The sequence below is a fragment of the Staurois parvus genome, unplaced genomic scaffold (assembly GCF_062004578.1).
Source record: "Staurois parvus isolate SC_StPar_1 unplaced genomic scaffold, SC_StPar_1.0 ptg000435l, whole genome shotgun sequence".
In the NCBI taxonomy this organism is placed as follows: Eukaryota; Metazoa; Chordata; class Amphibia; order Anura; family Ranidae; genus Staurois; species Staurois parvus.
This window is the reverse complement of record NW_028318231.1, coordinates 277,687-297,189: the sequence shown is the minus strand read 5'-3', so window position 1 is coordinate 297,189 and position 19,503 is coordinate 277,687. Positions and strand designations below refer to the sequence as shown.

The following is a 19,503-nucleotide window of genomic DNA, read 5'->3' as shown; positions in this document are numbered from 1 at the left end:
AAACGATTAAATAAAGACCTGGTGGTTTTAATTTTCATATTATCGGATATTCTGTGCAGCTGCATGTCCTGCTAGCCTGACAAATGCAGGTCAAGGGACCCTAACTCTAGCCTAATGGCGGCCCTAACACAATACAATGAAAAAGAGGTCCTACAGTACAGAATCATGTGCTGAAAACATACCTCCTAATTTGCTGGGATGAGTGACACTTTTGATCACTTTTGTGGTCAAAGCCACAAACATTTCTTTCTAACAATGCCTTCCCTTTAATAGCTTAATTCTTTAGAGGTACTGTATATACATCAGACCAAAAAGCAAAAAGCACACCAAGTGAGTGGGAAAGAGTTATAGGGGGAATTGGTTCCAACAGAGAAACAGTTTGGGGCTGTGCAAAAAGGTTCAGCCCCACTCAGAAATTCTTTGACAAACCACCTAAACTGTGACTGCAGAGGGATTTATAAAACATGGATTATAGTTTATTTCACATATATACAGGTGAAACTCGAAAAATTAGGATATCGTGCAAAAGTTCATTTATTTCAGTAATGCAACTTAAAAGGTTAAATTAATATATGAGATAGACTCATTACATGCAAAACAAGATATTTCAAGCCGTGATTTGTCATAATTGTGATGAATATGGCTTACAGCTCATGAAAACCCCAAATCCACAATCTCAGAAAATTAGAATATTGTGAAAAGGTGCAATATTCTAGGCTCAAAGTGTCCCACTGTAATCAGCTAATTAAGCCATAACACCTGCAAAGGGTTCCTGAGCCTTTAAATGGTCTCTAAGTCTGGTTCAGTAGGAATCACAATCATGGGAAAGACTGCTGACCTGACAGTTGTGCAGAAAACCATCATTGACATCATTGGCCTCAAAAGGTAATTGCAAAAGAAGTTGGATGTTCCCAAAGTGCTGTATCAAAGCACATTAATAGAAAGTTATGTGGAAGGGAAAAGTGTGGAAGGGAAAAGTGTGGAAGAAAAAGGTGCACAAGCAGCAGGGATGACCGCAGCCTGGAGAGGATTGTCAGGAAAAGGTCATTCAAAAGTGTTGGGGACTTTGACAAGGAGTGGGCTGAGGCTGGAGTCAGTGCATCAAGAGCCACCACAAACAGACGGATCCTGGACATGGGCTTCAAATGTTGTCAAGCCGCTCCTGAACAACAAACAACGTCAGAAGCGTCTTACCTGGGCTAAAGAAAACAGACGTGGTATGTTGCTCAATGGTCCAAAGTCCTCTTTTCTGATGAGAGCAACTTTTGCATCTCATTTGGAAACCAAGGACCCAGAGTATGGAGGAACAATGGAGAGGCACACACTGTAAGATGCTTGAAGTCCAGTGTGAAGTTTCCACAGTCTGTGTTGATTTGGGGAGCCATGTCATCTGCTGGTGTTGGTCCACTGTGCTTCATTAAGTCCAAGGTCAACGCAGCCGTCTACCAGGAGATTTTGGAGCACTTCATGCTTCCTTCCGCAGACGAGCTTTATGGGGATGCTGACTTCATTTTCCAGCAGGACTTGGCACCTGCCCACACTGCCAAAAGCACCAAAACTTGGTTCAATGACCGTGGGATTACTGTGCTTGATTGGCAAGGAAACTCGCCTGACCTGAACCCCATAGAGAATCTATGGGGCATTGCCAAGAGAAAGATGAGAGGCATGAGACCGAACAATCCAGAAGAGCTGAAGGCCGCTATTGAAGCATCCTGGTCTTCCATAACACCTCAGCAGTGCCACAAGCTGATAGGTTCCATGCCACGCCGCATTGAGGCAGTAATTGCTGCAAAAGGGGCCAAACCAAGTACTGAGTACATATGCATGCTTATGCTTTTCAGAGATCCGATATTGTTCTATGTACAATCCTTGTTTTACTGATTGCATGTAATATTCTAATTTTCTGAGATTGTGGATTTGGGGCTTTCATGAGCTGTAAGCCATAATCATCACAATTATGACAAATCATGGCTTGAACTATCTTGCTTTGTATGTAATGAGACTATCTCATACAGTATTTTAGTTTCACCTTTTAAGTTGCATTACTGAAATAAATGAACTTTTGCACGATATTCTAATTTTCAGAGTTTCACCTAAAATCTGACTTGTATCTTAATGCAGACTTCTGGGAAAATCAGTGAGCCAATCACACAAGCAGGAAATTTCATTTCTGGGGGGTGTTCTGTACACCAAGCTGTGTACCAAAGGTCTATAGGTTGCCATATTGCATAGAAATGTACAGAAAATTACAGCATTTTTTTCCCGGCAAAAGTGGTGTTACACTTTATTAAATGAACAATTTAACAGAAATCTTCCAGGTCTACTAACCTTTGCAAGTCTTCCTGTCTGCTTGTAGCATGAAACCCATAGGACAGCTGCAGTGTACTCCTGTTACTGCATCATGGCATCGGCTGTCACAACCACCATTATTCACCGAGCAGGTCTCTAAAGGTTTAATGAACAAAGGTGATAAAGAAAATTATAATGGTCATTAAAATACAGAAGAACAAAGTACTATCCTCTAGCATATTATTTATATTTAATCTGTTAGTATATTATAACAATGAGTAGTTCCTAGTTTTTCTTATTGCTTTTGAACTAAAAAGCAAAATTGCCTGTTGCTTAGTTCCAAGGGAAATGCTCATGTGTACTTGGCGATATAGCATGTATTGAGGTATAGCGAATACACATATTACAGCACAATGTACTCATTGACATTCAACATTTGTACTGGATATAAAAAACAACTTCAACCTAGCACTTTATCACAGAAGAAAAGGAATGATATTTAGTGGGTACCCTTAATGTGGCTATTTTTGGGAAATTTAAACCACTTATTAAGGTTAACAGAATGTTCTCTGGAGCTTTGGTGGCGCACCAACTCATTAGTGTTATTGTAGAAGTTAGTTAGGTTTGACGTTATTATAAGCTAGTAACAGTACTTTCTACAAAATCTAGTTTTGCTCTTTTGCCCCGCTGCATATGCATCACATGAATTTTCTGTTAGGATCATTCCTAATAAGATGCAAAGACATGGCACTCCTAACAGGCCATGTACAGAGTAAGGATAGAAAGCAGCCTCAGCCTAGGCTCCTCGCCGGTCACGCCTGACACATTTCAGCCCACCCTCAGGGCTTAGTCATAGAAGTGACCTCTATAGAGTTTTAGAATAGGACAACATTCCTCTCCCAAAAATCCAGCAACTGGTCTCATTTCCCAGATATTTACAGAGTGTTGTTAAAAGAAGAGGGGATGCTACATCATGAGAAACATGTCCCTGTCCCAAATTTTTGGGAACTAAAGTTTTAATTTGCCAACTCTTTGTTGTTCTATCCCAACTTTTTTGAGACATGTTGTTGCCATCAATTTCAAGATTACCTTATTTGTTTCTGAAAATGATAAATGTTCTCAGTTTCAGCATTTCATAGTGTTTTCTATTTACTATTGTGAATAAACTATGGGTGAATAAACTTTTGCACGATATTCTAATTTTTAGAGTTTCACCTGTAGTTGCCAGTGTTGCAAAATTGAATGTAAACGTACATATACATGCGTATGCATGTAAATTACTGCATTCATGTAAAATGTTCTATTTTTATTTTATGGTTCTGTACTCATCACTATATTACTGATCTTTATGCAGCTGTATGTGAACACACTGCAAAATATATTCCCATGGACAACAAGTTTAAAAGGCTTAAAAGTTTGTTATCAAACCTATGTGGCTTATGGCCAAAGTTAAAAAAGCTATACATAATAAGAAAATATTAAAATATATTAAATATACAAATGAAGGAACGCTATCATCGTTACAACATTACAAAGAATATAACAAAATATGCAAAAAAAAATAAAGGCTGAAAAAATTTAAAACAAACAACAGATTGCAAAAGATAGCAGCACAAACCCCCAAACATTCTTCAACTACATTAACAGGTCTAAGCATGTAGGCCCTTTACAAAATAATCTAGAGTGGGTGACTGGGAACAAAGAGAAGGCAAATTTATTAAATACCTTCTTCAGCTCTGTGTATACAAAGGAGCATGGGGGAGCTCTTGTCCATAATGGGCATAGTATTAACACAGCTCCAGATGATCCACATTGGCTCACAATTTATATGATCCAGAAATATTTAGACAGAATAAAGGTGAATAAAGCACCTGGAAAAGATGGCATACACCCACGGGTCCTTAAAGAGTTGAGCTTTGTCATTTCAAAGCCATTGTTTCTAATTTTTAGGGGCTCTTTAATGACTGGCATAGTACCACTGGATTGGTGTAAGGCCATTATGGTGCCAATATTTAAAAAGGGGTCAAAATCTTTACCAAGTAATTATAGACGTGTTAGTTTAACATCTATAGTTTGGAAGATACTGGAGAGTTTAAAAAAAGACCACATAGATGAATCCTTGCTGGAAAAAAAAAGCAACAGACAGCATGAATTCATGAAAGACAGAAGTTGTCAGACAAATCTGATTCTTTTTATGAGGAGGTGAGCAAAACCTTGGACAGAGGGGTGCTGGTGGGCATGGTATACTTGGATTTTACAAAAGCATTTGACACAGTTACCCACACATGGCTAATGTGTAAGGTAATGTCTACAGGCGTGGAAAAATCTGTATGTAAATGTATAGAAAACTGGCTAAAAAATCATATTCAGAGAGTAGTGGTTAATGATTCATACTCTGATCGGTCTAGGGTTGTTAGTGGTGTACAGGATGTCTCCAACTTGCAAGCTGACCTCAATGCACTGTTTAATTGGGTAACTATGTGGCAAATGAAGTTTAATGTTTATAAATGTAAGGTTGTGCACTTGGGGGCTAAGAATATGCATTCATCACACATACTAGGGGGAGTACAACTAGGGGAATCAATAGCGGAGAAGGATCTGGGAGTTCTGGTAGATCACAAACTTAATAATGGCATGCAATGCCAAGCTGCGGTTTCTAAAGCGAGCAAAATCCTCTCTTGTATTAAAAGAAGTATAGACTCCAGAGAGAGAGATATAATTTTACTCCTGTACAAATCATTATTAAAACCTCATCTAGAATATACAGTTCAATTTTGGGCACCAATTCACAAAAAGAACATTGAAGAGCTGGAGAAAGTACAGAGAAGGGCAACCAAACTGATGAGACATGGAGGAGCTCAGCTAAGAGGAAAGATTAGAGGAACTGAATTTATTCTCTCTTAAGAAGAGGAGATTAAGGGGAGATATGAATAACATGTATAAATGCATCAGTGGTTCATATAGTGAACCTGATGTAGAGTTATTCACCTTGAGGTCATCACAGAGGACAAGGGGGCACACGTTACGTCTGGAGGAAATGAAATGTAATCTCCAAATATGGAAAGGTTTCTTCACAGTAAGAGCTGTGAAAATGGGGAAAATACTCCCTCAAGAGTTGGTTCTGGGCAGCTCAGTGGATTGCTTTAAAAAAGTCCTGGATTCTTTCTTGGATACACAGAATATAACTGGATACTAACATTTATAGGTAAAGTTGATCCAGGGAATATCCAATTGCCTCTCGGGGGATTCAGGAGATTATTTTTTTTCCCCTGCAGGAGCAAATTGGATCATGCTTTTGCTGGTTTTTTTTTGCCTTCCTCTGGATCAACTGTGGGTATAGGATTATAACTTTTTTTTTTCTTTTATGGTTGAACTGGATGGATTTGTCTTTTTTCAGCCAAACTAACTATGTAACTATGTATAAACATCAATAAATTCTTAAATCTGTGTGCAACTAGGCTTCTTGCACATGGGAGTAAAAAAAAACAAATTTTTTCCTGATCTGAACACCAGTGCATTGTTGTCTATGGAACAACACATCACTTGTTGAATATTGATATTGCATGTTTGACAGTTTATCAGGAGACCACACTTGGAACCAATTTGCCAGCATTTGGCATTTACATTTTTTCCTAAGTGGAGGTTCTGTTGTGGCCCCCACATTGTAATTTGCATCAGTAAAAAATATGGCTTTGGTTTATGGATTATTTTTGAATGATCTCTGAAAAACTGAACATCAGTATTGGCTGGTTCAAAAGAAACCAGCCAACATTCGGCATGTGTGTACAGCAGCCTGTATGACAGAAGCCAACTGAACATCCGACTTCTGTAGAACGGGCATGCCAGAAAATAATCTGCTGATCGGCATTCGATAGGTGTGTTCTGGTGGGGGGGGGGGGGCAGTCCCCTTGTTAGAACACAATAGCTCAGTGGGGAGATCACTGTACTAACATCATATAGTTAGCACAGTGAGCCCTCTCGAGCTCCTCATCACACACAGGATGAGAATATTGGATGAATGATTGTCTGACATCGAAAATGAATAGGTTACTAAAGTTACGAAAATTCTCTTCAACTTCAAAAATGATGTAATGTATTTTTATTGTATTGTAATGTTTTTGTTTCCAAGCATGCGCGGTCTTGGTCACTTGATTTTTTTACGAACAAATACTGTACTGATTAAGCGAAATTCATTCTGGCATCACGCAAGAAATATTTTTGTGCTTGTCCCTTTGGATAATTTTGCATGAACTGGCGTGATCGGCTCTCAAAAGCTGTATACTAATGATCAGATTATCGACGATCGCTCTGAAAGTGGTATTTTTCATCCAATTCTTCCATCATGTATACTAGTCATACGGGGTTAATTTACCATAACTGGCAAGTACAAAATCTAGTGCAGGTGTGCATGGTAGCCAATCAGCTTGTAACTTCAATTAAGCTTTGACAAAAAACTGGAAGCGGATTGGTTTCTATGCAGAGCTGCACCAGATTTTGCACTCTCCAGTTTTAGTAAATCAACCATTTATTATCTATATTTTGGTAGTCATTGTCTTGTGTGTTCTATGTGGGATTTAATGCCAAATGAAGGAGTTTTGCCGGATAAACTGCTTAAATTCGAAAATTTCTGAAATATACTGGCACTGGTAGCTACATTTTTGAGAATGGAATGTCAGTTTTTCATGCTTTTCATGCATTCACTGTTCAAATATGAAAAAAGGTGGAACATTTACTCATTAGAATCAGGGTTATTCATTGAAAATAAGTAATTTTTATACTAGCCTTAGCTCTTTTGTAATATACAGTACATGATTTAGTGTGTGTGTAGAATTGCTCAACACCAATTTGTGACTAAAATGAATCATTTAGAACAACCTAGTAAAACATTTTATTGAAAGGGGGCATCCAGTATTTCAGCTTAAATATACTTTGATAAATTCAGTGCCTACATTAAAGCAAGAAGGGGATAAAGAATTGTTCTTAAAGAAATGGGAGGTTTTTTTGATCTACAAATTTGACACTTAACAATCTATTTTTTATATTTATTTATGTGAAGAGATTTCTTTTTATAAATATAGATATTTATTTTATAAACATTTGTTTTACTTTAATTCACAGGTTGTTTAATACATGATTGTATATTCCTCGGTGAGTAGTGAGGGATCACAACAGACGTCGGCATTTCTTAAAAAATAATGGAATGATTGGTGTATTGATTTCAGTTGGAATTAACTTGTTAGTCATGAAGTACCATGTAATGTTAATCCTGGTCCTACTACTAACTGTTGTACTCTGTAGTTGTCAAGAATCTGTTACTTGTCCTGACAAAACTGTTGCCAATTTTGCAAATGTTATTTTGGGCTTTAATAAACTTCCTCTTGGTGCTGCAACCTTCATTGGGTAATATTGCTAAAACTACATACAATATAAAATGTCCCAGAGCACATTTTTAAGCTAGTCAATGGAAGAAAAAAAAAAGGCTGTTAACTGATCAGTTATACAGGTTACATATCCTAGTGGGTAATTTAATACACGTTGACCAAATGTACAAAGCCCAAACATTATAACAATCCTGAAAACTCTTGTGAGCATGGGCCTTTTCAGTATTGACTTTGATGGATACATTGGTGGTCAGGAGGGAGGATGCTTCTTGTATTGGTGGTCAATAGGAAGCATGCTCTTTATATAGGTATTCAGTGGGAAGAATGGCCTCTTTTTAATAAAAACCCATTAGAGTCAGGTTTAAAGTAGAACTATAGGCAAAACTATTTTTAATTTTTTACATTTTGGATAGAACGAGGGAGTGTTATAACCCGTCAGCTTTTTTTTTTGCACCGTCTGTGTCCCATTGTGGAGATTTCTCTTCATTTCTTGTCCCATAGCCAAACAGAAAGTGAGAGGAAATTAAGGGAGAGCAAATTAAGGGAATTCCTTGGGAACCTTTCACTTTCAATGATAATGGTAAACAGGGCAAATTGAGAGGATGAAACTCCCTAAAGGGAAAACAGACAGAAACAAAAACTGACAGGCGTTCTAATCCCTCTCCACTCTATCCATAACTACAAAAAAAGGATGGAGTGGTAATAATTTCTCTATGCTCAAGTAACTCCATGCAACCTTTGGAGAAACTCTGGGGTTCCATGTAACCCTGTTTGAGAAAGGCTGTTCTATAAGGTATTAAACAATGTTCTGGTAGAGAGATTTTCAGTTACTTACTGTCATGATGTCAACAGATTCCCCAGACAAAAAGTGAGGGAACTCTCCAACCGCAACAAAGAAAAGAATGCATTTTAGTAGAGAAGGGGATGACTAGAACACCCTGTCGGTGGTGTATTGAAGATGAAGGCATTGATAGAAAGAATACCGCGATCGCTTTGACCACCTGTAACTGTTACATGCAGTGGTGTATTTAGGTTTTGTGCTACCCTAGACAACACAAAAGACGTCTGCCCCCACCCTCGGATCCCACCTGGTTTCTATGGCATGCGTGTCCCTTCTTTCATCCCTTCTTCTGGGGGGGGAGGTGCTGTCCCCCTGAAAAATACTGCCCTAGGCAAGTGCCTGTTTGCCTTGTGGTAAATACGCCCCTGGTTACATGTATACATTATTTATGTTGTATGCAAGTGACATGAAAAAATATGTCTGGTATTCGGTCTACTTTAAATTAATAGAAATTCGCCCAAAAGCCCAAATATGGGATCAGCCCCTCAGACCTCCTAGTGTTATCACTTCCCCCCTGGAGACCACCAGCACCATTTTATGCTCCTTTTTTAATACTCATCTTTTTCACACCCAGGATCTCTTAAGGCCTAATGCACACTGGGCATTTAGTCTCAGTGCATGAGGCTCTGGCATATAGGTGTGGAAGAAGGTACTGGTGCACTACCCAGCGCCACTGCTGGCATCCTGTAAACATCTATGAGAGGATGGATGACAGCTGCTAGACAGGACTAGACAGTGCACCAAGTGGGACAGTTAGAGTAGTATGTGCTCAGAAACGAATGCCTGTAACACTCAGTGCACTGTTCAGCCCCATCAGCATTCAGGCACTCATAGACTTGTAGTACCTGCATGGGGATGCACAGATGTTCCATACATCCATGTGTAGGCAGTCCCATTCATGTCAATTGGAATGCAGCGGCTCAGTTTGAGCAGCTCTGTGTGTGGATGCACAGCCCAGAATGCAAGCAGTACATTGTAGCATTTGAGACCATACAGGCTTGCTGGTAGTGGGGATGGATGTTCCATCTGTATCTTCCACTAAATGCTGGAGCCTCATGCTCTTGGTCCAAATGTGCAGTGTGCTTGAGGCCTAAGTCTTCTGTGTTAATTGACACTGGGCATCATTCATCCTGGAAGACTGAGGACCTCTTGATAAAAAATAGAATACTCCAGATGGAAGTATTGCATTTTTTTTTACTGCTGCAGGGACACATTTAAAAAACAAAGCTGAACTTTAAAGTGTTTGTAAAGCTTTGTATTATTTTAAATAAAATAACAAACATGTCATCGTTACCTGCTCTGTGCAGTTGTACAGAGCAGCCCAGATCATCCTATGCTAGGATCCACTGCCAGTGCTTCCGGCTCCTCTCCCCTGCAGGATGCCCTCATACAAAGTCACTTCCTATGGTGTCACTCCTGTGGGCTCAAGGAAAGGAGCTATTGCAGACATGCACAGGGCTGGATCAAGATTGGACTCAGGTAAGTATTAGGGGGGCTGGGGGTGAGCTCCTATTAAAAGATTTTTTTACCCTAATGCAGAGAATGCATTAAAGTAAAGACCTTTTGCCAATCCAACCAATCCAAAGTTAGAAAAAATATAACTTACTGTTTTGGAAGCAGTACATTTATACTGAAAAAAATATCAATATACAATTAAATTAAATTCTTCATGACTTGTTAAAGTAACCCTTTACAACCAACAATGCACTGTGGCAACTAGGACAAAAATGCCATAAACAAGGAGCGCAGGGTCATAATAAGTTCATTACAATGCTCTCAGGTTTGTTAGATTATGCTGGGCATCTTTCAAGGCGCTGTGACCAGGACTGAAGGGAGTCAAGGAGTGCTGGAACAAGGAAAGCAGGAGTGCTGCTTTGGGACCTTAAATTTTATAATGGGGGAGGGAGGCTGAGGTTGAGGGAACAGACTTGTATAAGAAACAAATGTGTGCAGTTGAACTTTAATACTAAATTGAACCTTCAGTTTAAATTAGCTAAATTCATTCCAGGTGCATTAAAACAAAACGGGGGAGATTTACTAAAACTGGTGCACATAGAATCTGGTGTAGCTCTGCATAGTAACCAATCAGCTTCCAGGTTTTAGTGTCAAAGCTTAATTGAGCAAGCTGAAGTCAGAAGCTAACTGATTATTATGTACAGCTGCACCAGATTCTGTGTGCTCCAGTTTTAGTAAATCTCCCTACATGTCAGCAAAGTTTTACAGCTTGTCTTTAAAAAGAAGCCACAGCTTGAGTAGACAATCCTGAAGAGCATGCTGTAGAGTGGGACATTTACCCTCTGTGTGGAAGCAGTAGTCTCCCTGCAGAGGCTGGCACCCCCGCTGCTAAGTCAGATCCAGAGATCTTCAGTCAGCAAGCAGCCCAGAGATATAAATCTGAATCAGCAGGGGCATGTTAGGTCTCTACAGAGAGACCACTGCTTCCACACAGAAAGGGTGCCACTCTGCTGCTACTGGCAGGGGACAGGCTTTTTTTTTACTTAGGCTGTAGCACCAAAGGTCTGACACACCCACTCATGACACAGAGCTATAGCTTTGCAATCAACCAAGCTCATTCTCCCTGCTGATTGGAGAGGTCTGACTCAGTATGGTGCAGATCACTGCTTCTCAGGGTTATACTTTACAACTGGCAGGGCATAAGCTTTCTACTCTGTGCTGTGGTTGATTTTAATCACGACAAATTAATAGAATTTGCACATCTTTTGTTTTTGATGCACATGTGATGCATTTGGCTGATTTAAGCTGAAGGTTCAGTTGGGCTTTCAAGCATTCTCAAATGGACTCTCAGTCAAGAATATTGCATTTCATTTAAATGGTACTGTTTAGCATGCTTTATGTGCCATAGCAACTTGAGGAATCCATTTAGTAGCATAGGCGACCCTAGGGTTGGTGTCACCCGGTGTGGTAGGAGAGGAAGGAGTGGTGCCGCTGTAGTGGTAAAATGAGTGTCCCGACCCGTGAAGATATGTATCCCCTGAAGCAACTGCGCATGTGCCTGTTTCAGGCCGAAGAAGCCGATCTCGTGGATCACTATGGGTTGCAATATCAGTTAACTCCGTATAGGTTGAACCTATACGGGGTTAACTGATCTTGCAGCCCATAGTGATCTGCGGGATCAGCTTTAGCAGTTTGCAGCCTGTAAGGTGTTAAGTGTGGCAGCTCTGTGCTAAGGTCGGAGATCAGTGATTGGCTTCTTCGGCCTGAAACCGGCACATGCACAGTTGCTTCAGGGGATACATATCTTCACTCATTTTACCGCTACACCGGGGATACTCATTTTACTGCTACTTTGGGGACAGTTGTCACTGTCTGTAATCCGGGATCACCAAAATAACTGGCCAGGACCTTCACGGAGCCCAGAAGCTCTGCTGGCATCCTGCTCCTGCACCCCCTGTGGTGTCACCCGGTGCGACTCGTACCCCCTAGGGACGCCACTGTTTAGTAGCACATTTTACTTTATTTGGAAAGTCTCATATTTTGCCTTTTCTCTGGGGTTACTTCTTTAGGCACTGCTGACATGCCTGCACGATGGTGTTCTAATGATTATTTACCTTAAAGGAACACAGCACTCTCACCGAACCACTGAAAATTGTGTAGCAATGGCAAACAACCTCTCAGCATACATCACACTCACTGTTTCCACTGAATTATCACTTTCAGTTCATAAAAATAGATTTAGCATGTTGTTTAAAATGCCAAAGGCAGGAAAACGTATGTGTCACTAAATAAATACTGCAGTTCAGATTTTCCCACACTATAGCATTAATTTTGAAGGATCACATTTAGCCTGTAGATGGCTCTATTGCTATGTACAACTGAAAGAAAAAAATCGCAAATCATTTTTAATTTTCAGATTTCTGCATTGATGTCTTAAATGTAATCTAACCTTCATATGAGGCGTAATAAGAAAGGTAATCAAAACTTACACATTTTTCACATTGGCTGAAAGGGTTACTTTCTTGCCTTGCAGCACTATAGTCCTGGATTCAAGTTACTAGGCATATACAGTATAGTTATGATTTTCCTGTGTTTCTGTAACACTCTTCATACTCTTTTTGTTTCTACAGCCCACAAATATCTGTTAACTTGTTGAAGGTATTGGGTATCCAGGACTGCTAGATTTCAGCAAGAGGTTCCCTGAATTGAGAACTAGTGTCGCTACTGCAGCTTGCCTTACGTTGCATAGATGTAGCACTCTCTAGTTTAGCTAGATAGGATTTTTGTGGATCAGAGGCTTGCTAGATGAGTCAGCCTGGGAGTGAGGCTGAGAGGTCACCTCAGGAGAGGCTGGGAGGCTCTGCAGGTTAGGGCTATGGAGCCCTCCTACCCTTCCAGAAACTACTAGAACTTTCTTGAAGAGGGGTAGAGGAGGGGAAGAGGCCCAGAGTTGCATGTTTGAGGGAACTTGGCCAATCCCCAGACAGGAGGTCAGGCATGGTGGCTTAGAGCAACCCTTAAATGTGGCAGAGCTTGTGCAGCAGGGGAGTTGGGTAGAAGGTTGACTGAGAGAAGGTGCTGGAGTGTGGAGCCTGGGAGGGGCCCTACCTAAAGGCTGGTGCTGGATGGAAGGGATCTCCAATGTGCAACAAGTCTCCTAGGGAAGACATCCTGTCAGCAGGGAAGGAGCCAGTCCAGCGTAATGCCTGAAAGCAGTTGTAACCCAACAAGCAAACAGGAAAGGTGTGAGTACTTCTATACCCCCTGGACCAGAGAGGGGAGAGGGCGGTCAGATGCAGTACCCAACTAGATCTCATCAGGTGCTCCTGGCTAGTCTGTCTGGTCGATGAACATTCTCTTCAGCCTTCCTATGCGAGCCATAGTCTGGGGCTCCAAGCAGCCGTCTGCCTATCCCGGGATCTACCTGATTGTCCCTCACTCGGGTTAAAGTGCTCGTCAGCCTCGGTGTGATCGGCGATCGCTGTGTCTCTCCTTACCTGGTGATGAATGGCCGCTGCTGCTGGCGGAGCCGCTGAGAGCCGAGCACCGAAGGCGGGAACCAGGGGCAGCGGACTGTGGTGAGAGTAGGAGGACCAAACAGTGGGCTCCACATCAAGCTAAATAATTTACAGAGCCCATTGTGCAAGACAGCAGCAGAGCTGCTCAGGATCCAGAGGAGGGAGATTCCTTTCCAGGCTGCATCATCCGTTCCACCTTAAAGGGGACCTCTGGCTGAACATACCATACACATATATGCATATTAAAAATGCACCTCTGGTGAGTGCGTAATTTTACTATATCCCTGGCACAACACCGAATATCTCATCAGCACATTGAATATGATTCATGATCACTTGAATGTAGATCTTCACTCAATGTCACAGATTTACGTACATTAATGTATTTGTTCACTTCCACAAGGACTATAAGTTTATTTATTACTGAAGCACTTTGATGATATTATTACACTTATTTTTCACTTATGTTGAATTTTATCTTAGCACGTTTGTTAGGAATGGACTGGCCAGCAATGGTGGGACTCACCTGCCTTTTGATCTGCAGTACCAGGGCTGGCCAGCGGGTGCTCCCAGCAATCAGAGACTCAACCTTTCAGCCAGCTAACACCTGGAACTGATGATGCTGGGGTATTTAAGGGATGGCCAGACTTGCAGACTCTGCCTTGGTGTTGTGTTTGTCCTGGGCCCTGTATCTGTCCTGCATCCTGTTTCTGTTCCTTTGCTGACTTCTGCTCTGATCCTGGCTTGTGACCCTGACCATTCCTCTGTCTGACCCTCTGTACTATGCTGCTTGCTACCTGCTGAACCTGGCCTGTGACCCCGACTATTCTCCGCTTGCTCCCCCTGTACCTACCTGCCCAATTGATATTGACCCGGCCTGCCTGACGACGCTTGCTTGTATATACTGTTATCTGTGGGTGGTTTGGTTTGTTTGCACTGTATTATGTTTTAGTATTGCACTGCGTTTATGTTTGTACTGTTAGTGTTAATAAATTATATTGTTTATAACATATCTGAGGTCTGCGTTTCCCTGCTTCAGTCACACACCTCTGGTCATACCTGGGAGCCCTGACATTACACCAAGGCCAATCCTGACCAGAAGTGGCTGCACAGGGAAGCCATCTTGGCTTGTTGATGGGAAGGATGGATCTAGATGAGGTTGAGTATTTATCTCTGCTAGTGCTTGATGACAGAGAGTATGCTTATCAGACTCTGAAGGAGTATACCCGGGATGAACTGCTAGAATGTATACGGCTCGCTCATGTTCTAGTAGATCAGGGCACAGTTTCCTCTATGGTGCAGCCATTGATTCAGGTTTGTGTTGAGTTGGTTTCATCTGGTTTCCCCGAATGCAGGGATGAATTTTTGCCACCATTTAGTGCAGACCAGGTAGAGTCCCTGGTGTGGTTATTAGAGGATGATGTGGGTTACTTTCTGGAGCGTTATTCCACATGTTCACCACAGACACTGAGAGATTGTATAAACGCAGTGCAGTCATTGACCAGACAGACTTTGTGTAAACTCAGCTTTGTTCAACCCCTACTGCAGACATGGACAGATTTGTTGCACCCAGCCTCAGTCAGCTTACAAAGACCCAGTCCTGCTTCTAACTCTACTCCTGTATTCCCACCAGCTCCTCCAGTTACAGCCCAGTATACTTGGCTATCTACCGCATGTCAGTACCCTGTTCCCACTCGCTGCACCTATCCTGCCTTTAACCCTGTAAAAAAGCCCTGTGTAGCAACTGCTCCCTCTCCTGTTCCATCCTCCAGTTCTTCTCTGTCTCCAGCTGCTCCATTCGTTTGCAGACCTGCGTTTACTTGCAGTGCTCCAGTAGTTAAAACCAGAAAAAAGCGAAAATTCTTTCCAACCAATACCATCCTGCCAGTATCCAAACCGGTGAGCCTGCCTTCCGTGGTTCAGACTGATGCCTGTACGCAGCCTGAAGCCTCTACGCGGCCTGAAGCCTCTCCTCAGCCTGAAGCCTCTCCTCGGCCTGAAGCCTCTATGCGGCCTGAAGCCTCTCCTCAGCCTGAAGCCTCTACGCGGCCTGATGCCTGTACTCGGCCTGAAGCCTCTACTCGGCCTGAAGCCTCTACTCGGCCTGATGCCTCTACTCGGCCTGATGCCTGCATTCAGCCTGATGCCGCTACTCAGCAGGATGAACTGATCCAGCCCGACGATCCTATTAGGCCAGTTGACTCGATGCCCGCTGTTGATCCAGATGATCCGGTACCTGATCCAGTGCCCGCTGTCGTGCCAATTGACTCAGAGCCCGCTGTCATACCTGGTGACCCGGTGCCCACTGCCTTGCCAGATGACGCGGTGCCCGCTGGCAAGCCAAATGACCTGATGCCTGGTGACCCAGTGCCCGCTGTCATACCTGGTGACCCAATGCCCGCTGTCGAGCCAGACGATCCAATGCCTGGTGACGCGGTGCCCACTGCCTTGCCAGATGACCTGATGCCTGGCGACCCAGTGCCCGCTGTCATACCTGGTGACCCGATGCCCGCTGTCGAGCCAGACAATCCGGTACCTGATGCCCCGGTGCTCACTGTCGTGCCTGTTGACTCGGAACCCACTGCCTTGCCAGATGACGCGGTGCCCGCTGTCGAGCCAAATGACCTGATGCCTGGTGACCCAGTGCCCGCTGTCCAGTCAGACGATCCAATGTCTGACCCAGTGCCCGCGGTCATACCAGTTGACTCGGAGCCCACTGCCTTGCCAGATGACGCGGTGCCCGCTGACAAGCCAAATGACCTGATGCCTGGTGACCCAGTGCCCGCTGTCATACCTGGTGACCCGATGCCCGCTGTCGAGCCAGACAATCCGGTACCTGATGCCCCGGTGCTCACTGTCGTGCCTGTTGACTCGGAGCCCACTGCCTTGCCAGATGACGCGGTGCCCGCTGTCGAGCCAAATGACCTGATGCCTGGTGACCCAGTGCCCGCTGTCCAGTCAGACGATCCAATGTCTGACCCAGTGCCCGCGGTCATACCAGTTGACTCGGAGCCCACTGCCTTGCCAGATGACGCGGTGCCCGCTGTCGAGCCCAATGACCTGATGCCTGGTGACCCGATGCCCGCTGTCCAGCCAGACGATCCAATGTCTGACCCAGTGCCAGCGGTCATCCCAGTTGACTCGGAGCCCACTGTTGTGCCTGGTGACTCGGTGCCCGCCGCCCCGCCTGGGGGCCCGAGACCTGTCGTTCCGCCTAAGGGCCCGAGACCTGTCGCTCCGCCTGGGGGTCCGGCACCTGCCACTCCGCTTGAGGGCCCGAGACCTGTCGCTCCATCTGGGGGTCCGGCGCCCGCCGCTCCGCCTGAGGGCCCGAGACCTGTCGCTCCACCTGGGGGTCCGGCGCCCGCCGCTCCGCCTGAGGGCCCGAGACCTGTCGCTCCACCTGGGGGTCCGGCGCCCGCCGCTCCGCCTGAGGGCCCGAGACCTGTCGCTCCACCTGGGGGTCCGGCGCCCGCCGCTCCGCCTGAGGGCCCGAGACCTGTCGCTCCACCTGGGGGTCCGGCGCCCGCCGCTCCGCCTGAGGGCCCGAGACCTGTCGCTCCACCTGGGGTCCGGCGCCCGCCGCTCCGCCTGAGGGCCCGAGACCTGTCGCTCCACCTGGGGGTCCGGCGCCCGCCGCTCCGCCTGAGGGCCCGAGACCTATCGCTCCATCTGGGGGTCCGGCGCCCGCCGCTCCGCCTGAGGGCCCGAGACCTGTCGCTCCGCCTGGGGGTCCGGCGCCCGCCGCTCCGCCTGGGGGCCCGATGCCTGTCGCCCCGCCTGGGGGCCCGATGCCTGTCGCCCCGCCTGGGGGCCCGATGCCTGTCGCCCCGCCTGGGGGCCCGATGCCTGTCGCCCCGCCTGGGGGCCCGATGCCTGTCGCCCCGCCTGGGGGCCCGATGCCTGCCGCCCCGCCCGGGGGCCCGGTGCCTGCCGCTCCGCCCGGGGGCCCGGTGCCTGTCGCCCCGCCCGGGGGCCCGGTGCCTGCCGCCCCGCCCGGAGGCCCGGTGCCTGCCGCCCCGCCCGGAGGCCCGGTGCCTGCCGCCCCGCCCGGGGGCCCGGTGCCTGCCGCCCCGCCCGGGGGCCCGGTGCCTGCCGCTCCGCCTGGTGGCCCGCTGCCTGCTGCTTCGCCTGGTAATCCGATGTGCCTCTGCCCGGAGTCCTGCCCGATGTACCTCTGCCCGGAATCCTGCCCGATGTGCCTCTGCCCGGAGTCCTGCCCGATGTGCCTCTGCCTGGAGTCCTGCCCGATGTGCCTCTGCCCGGTGTGCCTCTGCCCGGAGTCCTGCCCGATGTGCCTCTGCCCGGAGTCCTGCCCGATGTGCCTCTGCCCGGTGTGCCTCTGCTCGATGTGCCTCTGCTCGATGTGCCTCTGCCCGGAGTCCAGCCCGGTGTGCCGCTGCCCGGAGTCCTGCCCGGTGTGCCAGTCTTTGATATCCCGCCAGTTGCCAGACCCGGGCGGTGGAACATTTTGCCCAGCTAGGACTGTTTGGAGCGTCCTGAGGCCGCTCCTTGAGGGGGGGGTACTGTTAGGAATGGACTGGCCAGCAATGGTGGGACTCACCTGCCTTTTGATCTGCAGTACCAGGGCTGGCCAGCGGGTGCTCCCAGCAATCAGAGACTCAACCTTTCAGCCAGCTAACACCTGGAACTGATGATGCTGGGGTATTTAAGGGATGGCCAGACTTGCAGACTCTGCCTTGGTGTTGTGTTTGTCCTGGGCCCTGTATCTGTCCTGCATCCTGTTTCTGTTCCTTTGCTGACTTCTGCTCTGATCCTGGCTTGTGACCCTGACCATTCCTCTGTCTGACCCTCTGTACTATGCTGCTTGCTACCTGCTGAACCTGGCCTGTGACCCCGACTATTCTCCGCTTGCTCCCCCTGTACCTACCTGCCCAATTGATATTGACCCGGCCTGCCTGACGACGCTTGCTTGTATATACTGTTATCTGTGGGTGGTTTGGTTTGGTTTGTTTGCACTGTATTATGTTTTAGTATTGCACTGCGTTTATGTTTGTACTGTTAGTGTTAATAAATTATATTGTTTATAACATATCTGAGGTCTGCGTTTCCCTGCTTCAGTCACACACCTCTGGTCATACCTGGGAGCCCTGACAACGTTATACATGTGAGCACTTGGTACATCCCATACCTCATTGGTATATTTAATTGGTTTTATAAGCACTGCACGTCAATATTTTATATGTGTTTTGGAGGTTATTTGGTTGCCTTGTAGTGCATTAGCAGCTGTTTTAAGCGCTCGCTGATTTGTATATGTTTATAGTTCTCATCTGGGACTACTTAATTGCAGATCTTAGAATCCCTTTCACAGGGATAGCCTCAGGACAGCTGGGTTAAAGAAGAAGGATTCATCTGGGATCTGAGAATTTACACCAAATGGGACATCAGAGCTCCTTAAAGAGACAGGTGCTACTTTTTGGTCCACATTTTTGTACAGTGTACAGTGTTTCCTAAGAAGTTGTCCTCACGTTTTACAGTTCCTTGGCCATCCCATATACCCCTAGACCCCATCCAAGTTGTTAACCCTAATAAAAATAATAAAACCAAGCTCCAGGACTGTTTTACTGACTCTGTGTGTGAAGATGTGGAAAATGCATGTTGCCTGGCCATGCAGAGCTTAGGGAGACCCATAAAATTCAACTACCATTAACGGGGCGAGCACTACACTAATAAACAAAGCGCAATATTAACACTTACCCCTGTGCAACCTAAACACACCAGATATAAACCCAAACTGGATATCACGTATTTGTTTTCTCTCTTGTGTTAGCCTTTGTTTGATCTGCAGTTGCCATGATGCTGCACGTGAGATCAGTTATGACACCAACCATTTGATGGTTTGACAGTTTGGTAGATTGAGCAAGCAGTTATGACAGTTATTCACAGCATGCCTTGAATATTATTCTTTTGAGAAACCATTAAATTGATGGGTTTAGTTCCCTTTAACCTAAGCCCGAAAACAAATCTTTAATACTTAAATGGGCAAACTCTTAAAGTG

General features: G+C 45.4%; 1 protein-coding gene across 3 annotated transcripts in view; it reads right to left on the bottom strand.

Moving 5' to 3' along the window:
• LOC149454199 (signal peptide, CUB and EGF-like domain-containing protein 3) overlaps positions 1–19,503 on the bottom strand; it is a 171,534-nt gene that overhangs the window by 44,422 nt on the left and 107,609 nt on the right. For all 3 annotated transcript variants that reach the window (XM_089687687.1, XM_089687688.1, XM_089687689.1), the window contains one exon: positions 2,329–2,445. In XM_089687687.1, the coding sequence (XP_089543813.1) occupies positions 2,329–2,445 (117 nt within the window). The remainder of the gene's footprint in view (positions 1–2,328; positions 2,446–19,503) is intronic.